An 11,622-nucleotide genomic window follows, 5' to 3' on the forward strand; every position below is an offset into this window, starting at 1 on the left:
ATACTTACCTGGCAGGAGCGATACCACGATCACGTAGGTGGTTTGCTCAGAGTGAGGTATTGTCATTGCACTTCGGCATACTGACCTCTGCGAACTCTCCAAATGCGAGAGTCTCGACTGCATAATTTATGGTAGTGGGGGACTGCGTTCGCGCTCTCCCCTGTTAAAATGTCAATGAAAAACTGGGCCATACTCATGGTAAAGCCACACTACGTCAGCATTATTCTTTTTCTCACCCAAACAGAATAGCTCAGTCAATGACGTATAGAATTAAGTTATAGTAAGTAGTAAGTAATTCTATACGTCATTGAGCTCAGTAGTGACTTTATCCTTCACTGTGCTTAGTCCGCTGCTGCTCTGGTTCTAGCGCCCCTAGTGGCTGGGCCCCGAATTACATGCCGTGCCATACAGCCTTCGGAACAAGAACAACAAAAAAAAAAAGTCTTACCTTTACCCATGCAGCCGGGACAAACAACGTCTCGTACGGGACGCGCCTCTTTTGGCTCAAATACGTGACGTCCCGGCTAATACGGAACGGTTGACAACCCGAGATGGACCTAATTACTCTGGCTGTGGTTCACATGACCAGTAGCAGCAACTCGAAAAAGTTGCTTTTCCCACAGTACAGAAAAAAAGAGTTTTCATAAAGTTGTTTTTTTCCACAGGACAGAGACCAAGAGCTTTCAAAAAGTTGTACTTTCCACTTCCATGGACATGGGTCTGAAACTACCTTGGTCCCACAGAGACAGAATCACGGCCTTTTCAAAAAGCTGCACAGAAGACGAAGTTGGATTGCGCTTGCTGTTCTTTTCCATTTCTCCATAAACATTAAGAAGTGTTGCACATACTGGTGGACCTTGAAATATTCTCCATCTCCTATCTTTTCCGTATTTAAATAGACGTTTCCAATCCTTGTTGTCTTCATCCCAGCACAGAGTAAGTGAGCAGCTCTCCAGGTTCCATCCCATCATGTGATCGCTGGCTGGCTGTGTTTGTCAGACTGGGAGCAGAAAGACTCCATCTTTAATTTCCGCCGGAGGATTTTCCGGATCCCTCTGTCTCCCTGTCAGACATCTCTGACATGTCATTTAAATAAATTGGGATAACTTGTCATGTGTCAGCTGGTGTTTGAGGAGATCCTGAAATAAACCCTGAAAATCCCTCCTCAGTGAGTCTTTGTCTGGCGTGGAGAGGTGAACTGCAGCGCTCCCTGCTGGACAGCCGCTGGTATTACAACTCAACACTCATCACAACAGAACACAGGAGAAAAGAAATACTGGATTCATTCCAGGCGTGCAACAATTACAGCATATTAATTCGTAAATGTTCAAATATTTCCGTTTATTTCTGTGTGAAAATTCAGGGAAATCACTTATTTGCAGTTTGATATAAGCCATTTATATTAAATTCAGTTTAAACATTATCTTATAAACTTTTTCGAGAATAATCTCATAAAGTCATTTCCTCTACTTCAGCTATTAAATATATGTTGCTCTCAACTGGGCCGGATTATGAAATTACAGCACATTAACCTATAAATATCCAAATAAACCCGTACATATCTCTGAAAACATTGGTGAAAACTGCCTACTTGTTGCTTGAGATGACTCAATTTAGGTTAAAATATAATTATTTCTGCTAAAATATCAATACTGTTTTGCATGTAGCTCAATCTTTTGCCTTTCAGTTCAGCTCACTGGTGTTTGGAGAAGAAACTGATAGTTTTCTTTTCTACTGCTATTCCAGAAATTCTTTTCTACTCCATTTTATTCTAAAAATGTCCAACTGTCACATGCAGCCTTTACACATTTGAATTGGTGTTAGTAAAGGAGTAGCATGATGATTCAAAAGGGACATTTTTCCTCTGTTTTAATGTAAATAAGTTACATTTAGTGTACTTTTTACAGGCTGTAATATTGCAGTGTCATCCCTCTGACCAATGTGGAATTTAATTTTCTTTTGTCTCTTTCCTTTAGTCAGTTTCTTGCTTATTCTGATTTTTTTTTTTTTTATTGTAAATGTATTTTCTTTTCAAATATTCATGACACCAATCTTTTACTATCCTTGTTGACGTGGATGAATGAAGTCTTAATTTTGAGATCCTCTGGTGCCCCCTTGTGGCCACTTCTTAAAACCACAGTCATGTTGATCCTGACAACTTTAGTATTTCAAGTGATAAAAAATATCCATCAACATCCAAGAAATTCTCAAACAAAGTCTGATAAAAGTAGATTCGGTTTCTTCCAAATGCATAAAGACAAAACTGCAATGTGGATCTCCTTTGATGAAACTTTATTCCAACAAGTAAAACTTAATTCAGAATTAAACCAACTCAACAGAAACACTGAACAACACACCGTCTTGGGTCTGAGTTTGTTCACACACAAAAAAGAAAAGGATAAAAGAAAAAAGCCCTGATCCTGCAGGATTCTAGAAGTCCTCGTCCTCGTCTTGGTCCTCGTCCTCTTTGATGTACGGCTTCGCCGCTCCCTCTCGTGACAGCCGGTCGGCCTCCTCGTTGCCTTTGTATCCGGCGTGTCCGGGGATGTGCAGCTGCAGGAGGAAGATGAGATCCGCTCTGAATTAACAGTCAATAACTGAAAGATTTTTGGTTTATCATCATGAAGCTGAAGAAAAGAAGGTTCAGTCTGCGACGAAGCGGCTCTGGACGTTTACCCAGACGACCTCCAGCTCCGAATTGAGTCGGTCCAGCTTCACGAAGTCGTCCTTGTTGACGACCGACCCTCCGCCCTGCAGCCTCCAGCCGTTCTGCTTCCAGTTCTTCACCCACTTGGTCACACCTGCAGGAAACTCCTCACATTTAATGATTCTCACTGCTTCTGTAAAGATCGTCAGCTTAAAGGTCAAACAGCAGCATGTGGCCAGTAAGAGCACACTCATCTCTGAACCATTTTCTACTGAAGCTGCTGTAGGTTTAGACTGCAGGGAGAATTCTAATCAGTCTTATTTTAACATCACGTTTTTACCTAACAGTTATGACAGGACAAGCAGATGAATGTTAGCTTGTTTCTACTAAATTTTATTTTAATACAAGTCCCTGAGCCCCAGTCTGAGCTGCCGGGATGTCTGCTTGCTGACCGTTGATGGTGAACATGCTGTCTGTGTAGACGACCAGCTTCTTGATGTTGTTCTCCTGAGCTTGTTGCAGCGCTTTGGATGCAGCCTGATCCAAAGAAAACAGTTAAAAAACAAACATTGGTTACTTTTTCCATTCAATGCCTCTTTACTGGAGTATCAGGAGCATTATTTCAGGTTACATTTCAATCCTCACATTGATAAATTACCAGGAAAACATTCAGCTGAGTTCACTTTATCGCCGATTTCACTGCTTCACCACTCAGATTAGGCAAAGAAAGATCTCCCAGTTAATTTTGCTTTTTAAACTTCTGATAAGTTACACTTCCAGGAGCTCGTTTTTCCTTTCCATTAAACTCCTGTTGTTCCCTCCCTACATAAAGACTCCTCCATGCCGAGACGTGAAGCGTTCCCTCACCTGGATCTCAGCGCGCTGGTTGGTCTGCCGCCCCATGAGTCGCTCTGCGACGTTACTGAAAGACAAACCGCAGCTGTCAGAGTCAGTTTTCCTCCGATACTGTGAACGTGCGGCCGGGTGGCGTTGCCCTCACAGCGGGTGGTTGCGGCCCCAGTACACGCCGATGCCGGCTCGGGCTCGTTTCCGCCCGTTGGACGAGCAGCAGCCGTCGGTGTAGACCACCACGGCGTCACCTGAGCAGAGGGAGAGCAGCTCTGAGCCACGCAGCCACCTGTTTATCTCCATGACTGACCCAACAATTACTGCAATCAGAACATTCCATGAACAAACAGCTCCTCACCCATGTACGTGAAACCATCGGAGCTCTGTGATGAGGAGCCGTCTGAGGTTTTGACCCGTTTGGGAGGCTCAGCAGCCTCCTCCGTCTCTGAGAGACTCCTCTTCTTACCAAGAGGGATGTAGTACAGCGGCTCCGGACCCCGTTTAGGGAGCAGGTTGACGTCCTGCTCCACGCTTTCTGTCACTGCAAACAAGAAAAGGAACTGTGTTTTTAGTTTTTTTCCCATTTGAACTCAATTCATTTCTGTGTGGAAGAATTAAACTTCTCAGCTCACCTTTCTTTTCTGGAAGAGGAGGCAGCGTGACTCCTCTGACGAACGCCCAGGCATCTCGCTCTGTTGCAAACTTCTTAAAGACGGCTGCCGGGAATTTGTCCACTTGGCTCTTACATTCGTCCCTAAATCAGAAAAACCTCTGTTAAACCCTTCAGGTGAAAACTGAAATCAAAACAGGACATAGATAATGAGTAGGATGGGGACTAGGACAGAGCCCTGAGGAACACCAGAGAGAGTGGAGATAGCTTGGATCAGTGTGAAGGTAGATGACCTGTAGCAGTGGTCTCTCACCCTGATCCTGGAGAGAGACTGTCCTGATTTCAATCATTACTGGCTTATTAGTAGAAGCCATTAACACAAATAAAAAAACCCATTAGATTCGGGTGTGTTGAAACAGGGAAAAAGCTTAAAACAAGCAGGACCAGACATCTCCTGGACCAGGCTTGGAGCTCATATTTCAGACAGACAAACACTGGCATTGCGGTAGCGTGAATTTCTCACCACGACTTGTAGACGCCCGGTTTGAATCCCTTCCTGACTGCGTAGTAAAACTTCCCCTTGGCCATGTCCTGGTCCGCGAGGCTGCAGAGGCTCCTGCGTACTGCTCTGAAAACGCCAGGCAGTCTGAACATCACCGTCTGCCCGCAAACTGCTGAAAACCCCAGGTGGAAGACATGGCGAACGAGAAAGCGCATCAAATGTGTCGAGGCCGCTAACACCTGAAAACCTTTGGAGAGCAGGAGGAGAGTGAACGACAGGATCCACAACAGACAGCTGGAAGCAAGGAAGTGGCTAATTATCAGCGACTTTTTGGCAGTCAAGAACCACAAAAGTAACAAACACTGTCCATACAAAGATTACGTCCGTCTGGAATAGTTTCCTTAGTCCATGGCTGTTCGTTTGTATTGAATTTATCCCCGACGACTACAAATTAAACGAAGAAGAAAGGGGAAAGTCAAGATAATACACAAATTCTCATGTCATCAAAAACTCTCGCGATATCTCCCGGTCGTACATGAAATTCCCCAAACTCTCGCGATGACTAAACAGGAGCTCCTTATTGGACGATTAAAATCTCGCGATAACTAAACGGGAGTTTAGTTAGATTAGTCAAATTATTATTATTACTATTATTATTATTATGTCGTACTTCTAAATAAAAATATGTAAAATGCACTACAAATAAAAAAAGCCATTACTGTCATATCATTAATTCTCGCGATGACTTAACAGGCGCTCCGGATAGGGTTAGTCCAACTCTCGCGATAACTAAACGTCAGCTCCCGATTGGATGAATGCAACTCTCGCGATGCTTCCGGCCTCTTCCTTGGCCGTCGTTAATAGAGGTTAGTCGTGCACTTTTTAGCAGTACTGGCATTTTTGCTTTAAAATGTACTTTAACTTGACCAAATCGAAACGTTCGTGTGCATAGGGCCATCCAACACTCTGATGGCTTAGATTGAGCAGTTTAGAGTCGTGGATGGCATTTATGTAATGAAAACTAGAGCGTAGTAAAGTGGCTCCGGTGAATGGGTACTGGCGCTTAGCAGGCCGTGCATGTGTTTGGTTAGCGGCTGTAGCAGTGATCGGAGAACCTGGATACTGAATCTATTCAGCTCTGATTCTTCGATTTTAGACATTATTCGCTTTGTCGGTGTTAAAATATAAAAGTAAGTGTAAATGTTGAGTGGCAACTGTGCCCATGTAACGCTAAGTTAAGTAGCTGTGATGTGATGTCTGCCTGCTAGCTGTGCCTCGTTGTTGGTTGTTCTAAGTTGTCCACTCTCAATTTCGATTTCTAAAGGTCATTAATCTTAGTTTTCACTTGGGTGTTATGCGTGAAACTCTAGACTGGTGTTTTGTTGATTCGGCGTTTTACCGGTTGATGTACTGTACATGTAGCATGAGGCAGGATGGCGGAGTGACATGATTCTTGAGTCTGAACTGCTTGATTTCATTCCTTCCACAGAGACAAAGGCCATGTTCAGTACAAGCGCCAAAATAGTGAAGCCTAATGGCGAAAAGCCAGACGAGTTCGAGTCTGGGATCTCCCAGGTAAGATGTCCAGGTGTTGAACCATCTGATCTGAGAGTGAATTGAAGTGAAAGAGCAACAACCCAAACAAGTGGACTGTAAATGTATAAGTTCATCTGAACACAGTATCTATTGGACTAGTCAAATAAGCAGAGTTGCTGTCCATGATGTACTAGTTTCCCTCAAATAAGCGTACTAATTTGCGTTTTTATTTCATATTAACATCTAGAGTAAGCATCAAAATAAGTTGTTAGGATCACTGCTGAGGCTGGTGTACCTGATTTACTCTCCATCAGTGTAGCTCTTCAGATTAAATCCACACAATAAGAGAAAATCTAAGATTATGATTCAAATCTAAATTCATGGACCTTTTTTTTCCTGCACGATTGAGTCACTAACAATGATTTTCATTTCTTTTTAAAAAGTAATTTAAGATGAGCTTCTTGGAATCAAAAGACTACTAGAGAATTGCTAACATAGCTCATTAACTCCCGAATTTCTCCGTTCTTAGAAAGTCTGAACTGATGGTGTTGTTTGATGCAGGCTCTTCTCGAGCTGGAGATGAACTCTGATCTGAAGGCTCAGCTGAGAGAGCTGAACATCACTGCAGCAAAGGTGGGTTTGTCACTGTGAGCCGTGATGTTTCATGTTGCCGTTTAATATTGGATCTTCTTGGTTTATTTAATCCTGTATGGATAATCAATGTGTGTAACTCCGACGTGGACATCCAGAAAGTTCCTGGCTCTGTCCTGGTGGCGTATGGGAGCGTAGCCGCAAGGCCGAGACGTACAGTCCCGTTCCACGATGTCGGAGACTAAGCTCTGTCCCCGGCGTCTCGCCGGCGAGGACGAGCGTCCTGCATATTCCTACAACTTCCCAGAGTCCCTGTGGGGCCGTGACTGGGGAGCCAAACCATGCAGTGCACATCGTTTTGACAGTTAATAGCTCCTGTGGTGTTTCCATCGGAGGTTTTGTTGATTCTATTCGCTTCATTTCAGGAAATCGAAGTTGGTGGCAGCAGAAAAGCCATCATCATCTTCGTCCCCGTTCCTCAGCTGAAGTCCTTCCAGAAGATCCAGGTGCGTTTGGTGAGGGAGCTGGAGAAGAAGTTCAGCGGAAAGCACGTGGTGTTCATCGCACAGGTGAGTGAAAGAGGGAAACCGTGGATCACATGTTCTGAGCCGGAGACTCTTCCTTTTAAAGTCGATATGAGAGGCTGGATGGTGTCTCATTCCATCACTCTGGTCTACTAACTGGTTTATTCCTGGGTTTACGCAGTCAAACCCACGCAGCATCTAGTCAGCATCATGTACCAGTGTTGACTGCAACATGAGAGCTGACGAGCCAATCAGAGGCAGGGAAGGGCGGCCATAAACAGGCAAATGATGCTATTTGATCAAAATGTAACAATGAGCTATACCATGAATGGATGTTGGTTGGAGAAACTTGGGTTTTGCCAGTGTTTTCTAACAGCTGCTTTTAGTTTAATCTTATATTTAAAAAAAACCTGCAGCTACAATTTGTAATCCAGATATCCAGCAAATAAGTGTTCTTGTTTTTCTCGCTGATATTCAGTTCTAAATGTGTGTAACTCCGACGTGGACATCCAGAAAGTTCCTGGCTCTGTCCTGGTGGCGTATGGGAGCGTAGCCGCAAGGCCGAGACGTACAGTCCCGTTCCACGATGTCGGACACTGAGCTCCGTCCCCGGCGTCTCGCCGGCGAGGACGAGCGTCCTGCATATTCCTACAACTTCCCAGAGTCCCTGTGGGGCCGTGACTGGGGAGCCAAACCATGCAGTGCACATCCATTCACCTTTACTGTTTAGAGGCGTAGTCGGGGTTTCTGCTTCCTCCTGACTGGAGCTGATGGAGCCAGTCGGCCTCTTCAGATTCAGATTTACTGTTCATATAGTTGTTTTTGACTCCTTGCTGTTGATTGATCACATCGTTTTGCTGGTTTCCAGAGGAGGATTCTGCCCAAGCCCACCAGGAAAAGCCGCACAAAGAATAAGCAGAAGCGTCCCAGAAGGTGAGTGCTCCTTCAGATTGAACCGAGGGTGTCAAACATAAGGCCCAAAAGCTCCAATCCAGCCAAGAACCAAGAAACTGCAAAAACTTCCGAAGATGATTTGGATTTTAAACATTTCTTAAGAACAGCGAACACTGAGGCCTGAGCTGAGGCATCAGTGATGCTGCCAACAGTCTCGCTAACTAGCTTTGGCCTCAAGGCCATGCTGTCAGGGGGAGTTTGTAAAAATACCCACAATGCAACAGCTCTAGGAGAAGTTTTTTAGACATTTCACTGTATTTTGCACCAGAAGGTTTCACTAAAATTCTCTCTGTGGAGATTGGAGTAATTTTCTGTAATCCGTGTTTTTCTGGGTGGAATGAAGATGTTTTCACCAGATACACTCTGCAGCACCTCAAAAGAAAAACATTAGCTTGAATTTAGAGTTTATTATAGCCCTGCTGTACCACTCCAGATGACACTGGGCTGTTTGTTACCACAGAAATGTGTTTGTCACCCCTGGTTTAGATTATCTGCTTCTTTTTTTAATTGTCCAACGTCGGGTTCAGTCTGAGAAATTCAGATTTATTTACTGTATCGGTGAAATGTCTTGTGAGCGTTGCGATGTATTAGATGTATTTAATCCCTTGTGGATGATCAATAATGTGTGTGAACTCCGACGTGGACATCCAGAAAGTTCCTGGCTCTGTCCTGGTGGCGTATGGGAGCGTAGCCGCAAGGCCGAGACGTACAGTCCCGTTCCACGACGTCGGACACTGAGCTCCGTCCCCGGCGTCTCGCCGGTGAGGACGAGCGTCCTGCATATTCCTACAACTTCCCAGAGTCCCTGTGGGGCCGTGACTGGGGAGCCAAACCATGCAGTGCACATCGTTTACTGTCACGTATTGTCATTACGGGGTGACTGCTTCCTGCTGCGAGCTCTTACTGTCAGGTTTATATTTTGGGATTGTATTCGCTTCTTTCTATAATCTGTTATTGATTATTTATGAGCAGATCAGTCGACAGCCAGCTGATACAACATGAGCAGATGTGCTGGGGGTTGCTACAGTGAAGAGTCGCAGTATTGATGGAGGATCATTACATGAGGCTTTTCTTCTTGCTGTAGCGGTTCAGGTGTTCAGTTGCACCAGTGAGGTGATTGTGAGAAGATCCATTCTTGAGACTGAACTAAGTGCATGTTTTTTAGTTTTTACGGCGCATTGACGTTCAGTGAGGACTGATGGCGTTCAGATCCGAGCAGGAACGGGTTCTAATGAGCGGCGCTCACGGGGAAAGTTCTGGTTAAAAGCAGCAGATGGAGGGGAAACTGCAGTCACTGAAGCCAACTCACTGGTCAGGGGAGTGTTGAGTGAAGCAGCAGATTTAACATTCGCCTCTCCAAGAATGATCTAACGCAGCGATAAAAATGAACATTTCATGTTTGTAAATTGTCAAATTTATTTGTCACCAATAATAAGGAACTGCAGCCTCCTACTGAAGACTGTTGGTTTTAATAGTTTAAATTTCTGACGTATGTACAAATCAGAAAGTAATGATCAGTGGTGGATTGAAGGTTAAAGAAACAAACTGAACGTTTAATTGAATCTTTCTTTCCTGCTGTTACTGCCTGTGCTATGACCTTTGACCCCAAATACAAGAGCTTCTTTCTGGTAGCTTGCACGGTGTTGCTTTGACTCCAAAGTGTTTAGAAATTAGTCTGAAGTTAGGCCTTGTTTATGTTTCCATGTGAAACGGGGATATTTCAGTTGTGTTCTGGGAGTTCAGGACGATGGCGCCGAGTCGCAGAAAATTCAGCTGGTTGAGAACATTGAGAAACGCAACTTTTACTCTTTGTGGGAAGGAAAAGCAACTTTTTGAAAACACTGTATGTCTGTTGTAAACAGAGGGACACTGGTTTATCTATGAGTGTTTCTGTGGAGGTTTGGTTGTTGACCTCTCCGTGACCTCCTCCTTCCCCCCCTCAGCCGCACCCTGACCTCGGTCCACGACGCCATCTTGGAAGACCTGGTGTTCCCCAGCGAGATCGTGGGAAAGAGGATCAAAGTGAAGCTGGACAGCAGCAGACTCATCAAGGTGCACCTGGACAAGGCGCAGCAGAACAACGTCGAACACAAAGTAAGCAGACGGGGTCTGGGGGGGGTCTGGGTCGCTCGGTCCGACGTGGACATCCAGAAAGTTCCTGGCTCTGTCCTGGTGGCGTATGGGAGCGTAGCCGCAAGGCCGAGACGTACAGTCCCGTTCCACGACGTCGGACACTGAGCTCCGTCCCCGGCGTCTCGCCGGCGAGGACGAGCGTCCTGCATATTCCTACAACTTCCCAGAGTCCCTGTGGGGCCGTGACTGGGGAGCCAAACCATGCAGTGCACATCGTTTACACACAGATCGTATTTCTGAATGAGCAGATGTTTGATTTTACTGACCTGTGGAAGATGCCGTCTCCACTTGTCCTATGTGATGTCTTGCCTCGTCTGATCAGACTCCCGGTGTGTTTCTCTCGCAGGTGGAAACCTTCTCTGGCGTCTACAAGAAGCTCACAGGCAAAGACGTCGTGTTCGAATTCCCAGAATTCCAACTGTAAATGCAGACGACAAAATAAATTTGTTTACTGTCACTTCTCTCTCTCTCTCTGGTTGTCTTACATTCAAATCTGTGGCGAAACACCAAGGGAATGTAATTCTGTAATCTCAAACTGCCTCACGTCTTGGTTTCAGTCATTCATGAATATTTTCTTGTTTTGGAAACGCACTAACAGCATCTAGCGAAGTGATGAGGACTGTTGGCGATAAGAGGATAAACGTTTGGCAGATTTTGCTTAAATGTGAACTTTTTTGTCACTGTTGTCCATTTACTAAACGTAGTGTCAAATGGATGTATTACTGGGAACATCCACAGGGTGGAGCTGTGAGTTTAGGCTGCATACTTGTCCTAAACCATCTATAGTGTTGAATCAAACCTTTTCTGGTCAATTCCAGAAAAACTGAACACACTTAATAGTGTATTCTGATTTATAATCCAGTAAAATGATGATCTACTGCTCATCCATGTCCCATGCTGCTTCATCAGAATCACAAGAAATGGAAAAAATGAGTGGAGGAGAGAAAAGAAGCCATGTTCTACCTATTGTCATCATGAAAGTCAAGGATTAATACACATAGTAAACAAACAGGAGTTAATAAAAACTAAAATGTGCGCATCAGTGGGGATGCTTTTTGGACAGGAGATACTAAAATAATTTACACTTAAAAAGGAACAAAGAGGGAAGTAATTAAATTATTTATCCCCTTAAAAATAAATCGACATGCAAATTCATATACTCAAGTGAGGAAGCAAAAAAAGTCTAGCTCACATTGAATAAACTAGCTTGACGCTCTTTGTATAGGTATATATAAAAAATCTTTGTTATAGTTGAGAAAAATATTGCAACAGTAAA

The 11,622-nt window shown here is 44.4% G+C and overlaps 2 protein-coding genes and 5 non-coding genes across 7 annotated transcripts; 6 read left to right on the forward strand and 1 right to left on the reverse strand.

Moving 5' to 3' along the window:
* On the forward strand, window positions 1–163 carry LOC115402554 (U1 spliceosomal RNA). Its single transcript, XR_003933149.1, has one exon. It is a non-coding gene; the product is annotated as a U1 spliceosomal RNA (small nuclear RNA).
* Window positions 164–2,275: 2,112 nt separating this feature from the next.
* Window positions 2,276–5,123, reverse strand: rnaseh1 (ribonuclease H1). Its single transcript, XM_030109848.1, has 9 exons — window positions 4,981–5,123; window positions 4,630–4,855; window positions 4,129–4,250; window positions 3,855–4,037; window positions 3,648–3,747; window positions 3,515–3,569; window positions 3,100–3,184; window positions 2,677–2,801; window positions 2,276–2,553 (listed from the first exon to the last, which is right to left on the reverse strand). Exons 2-9 carry the CDS (start codon window positions 4,821–4,823, stop codon window positions 2,431–2,433), a joined length of 987 nt encoding a protein of 328 aa, XP_029965708.1. The 5' UTR covers window positions 4,824–4,855; window positions 4,981–5,123; the 3' UTR covers window positions 2,276–2,430.
* Window positions 5,124–5,425: 302 nt separating this feature from the next.
* rps7 (ribosomal protein S7) lies at window positions 5,426–10,805 on the forward strand. The gene is made up of 7 exons (XM_030109850.1): window positions 5,426–5,474; window positions 6,098–6,183; window positions 6,706–6,777; window positions 7,161–7,304; window positions 8,128–8,192; window positions 10,157–10,307; window positions 10,693–10,805. Exons 1-7 carry the CDS (start codon window positions 5,438–5,440, stop codon window positions 10,768–10,770), a joined length of 633 nt encoding a protein of 210 aa, XP_029965710.1. The 5' UTR covers window positions 5,426–5,437; the 3' UTR covers window positions 10,771–10,805.
* On the forward strand, window positions 6,877–7,091 carry LOC115402555 (small nucleolar RNA SNORA73 family). The gene has a single exon (XR_003933150.1). It is a non-coding gene; the product is annotated as a small nucleolar RNA SNORA73 family (small nucleolar RNA).
* On the forward strand, window positions 7,756–7,970 carry LOC115402546 (small nucleolar RNA SNORA73 family). Its single transcript, XR_003933142.1, has one exon. It is a non-coding gene; the product is annotated as a small nucleolar RNA SNORA73 family (small nucleolar RNA).
* LOC115402544 (small nucleolar RNA SNORA73 family) lies at window positions 8,848–9,062 on the forward strand. Its single transcript, XR_003933140.1, has one exon. It is a non-coding gene; the product is annotated as a small nucleolar RNA SNORA73 family (small nucleolar RNA).
* Window positions 10,348–10,562, forward strand: LOC115402545 (small nucleolar RNA SNORA73 family). Its single transcript, XR_003933141.1, has one exon. It is a non-coding gene; the product is annotated as a small nucleolar RNA SNORA73 family (small nucleolar RNA).
* Window positions 10,806–11,622: the final 817 nt, after the last annotated feature.

The sequence above is a fragment of the Salarias fasciatus genome, chromosome 15 (assembly GCF_902148845.1).
Source record: "Salarias fasciatus chromosome 15, fSalaFa1.1, whole genome shotgun sequence".
NCBI classification, from domain to species: Eukaryota; Metazoa; Chordata; class Actinopteri; order Blenniiformes; family Blenniidae; genus Salarias; species Salarias fasciatus.

Coding starts and splice junctions, on each gene's coding strand:
- rnaseh1 (XM_030109848.1), bottom strand. CDS start 4,823: ATGCGCTTTCTCGTTCGCCATGTCTTCCACCTGGGGTTTTCAGCAGTT. Junction 3,748..3,854: donor CGATGGTTTCACGTACATGG/GTGAGGAGCTGT, acceptor CCCTCTGCTCAG/GTGACGCCGTGGTGGTCTAC. Junction 3,185..3,514: donor ACCAGCGCGCTGAGATCCAG/GTGAGGGAACGC, acceptor TCTTTGGATCAG/GCTGCATCCAAAGCGCTGCA.
- rps7 (XM_030109850.1), top strand. CDS start 5,438: ATGCTTCCGGCCTCTTCCTTGGCCGTCGTTAATAGAG. Junction 6,184..6,705: donor TCGAGTCTGGGATCTCCCAG/GTAAGATGTCCA, acceptor TGTTTGATGCAG/GCTCTTCTCGAGCTGGAGAT. Junction 8,193..10,156: donor AAGCAGAAGCGTCCCAGAAG/GTGAGTGCTCCT, acceptor TCCCCCCCTCAG/CCGCACCCTGACCTCGGTCC.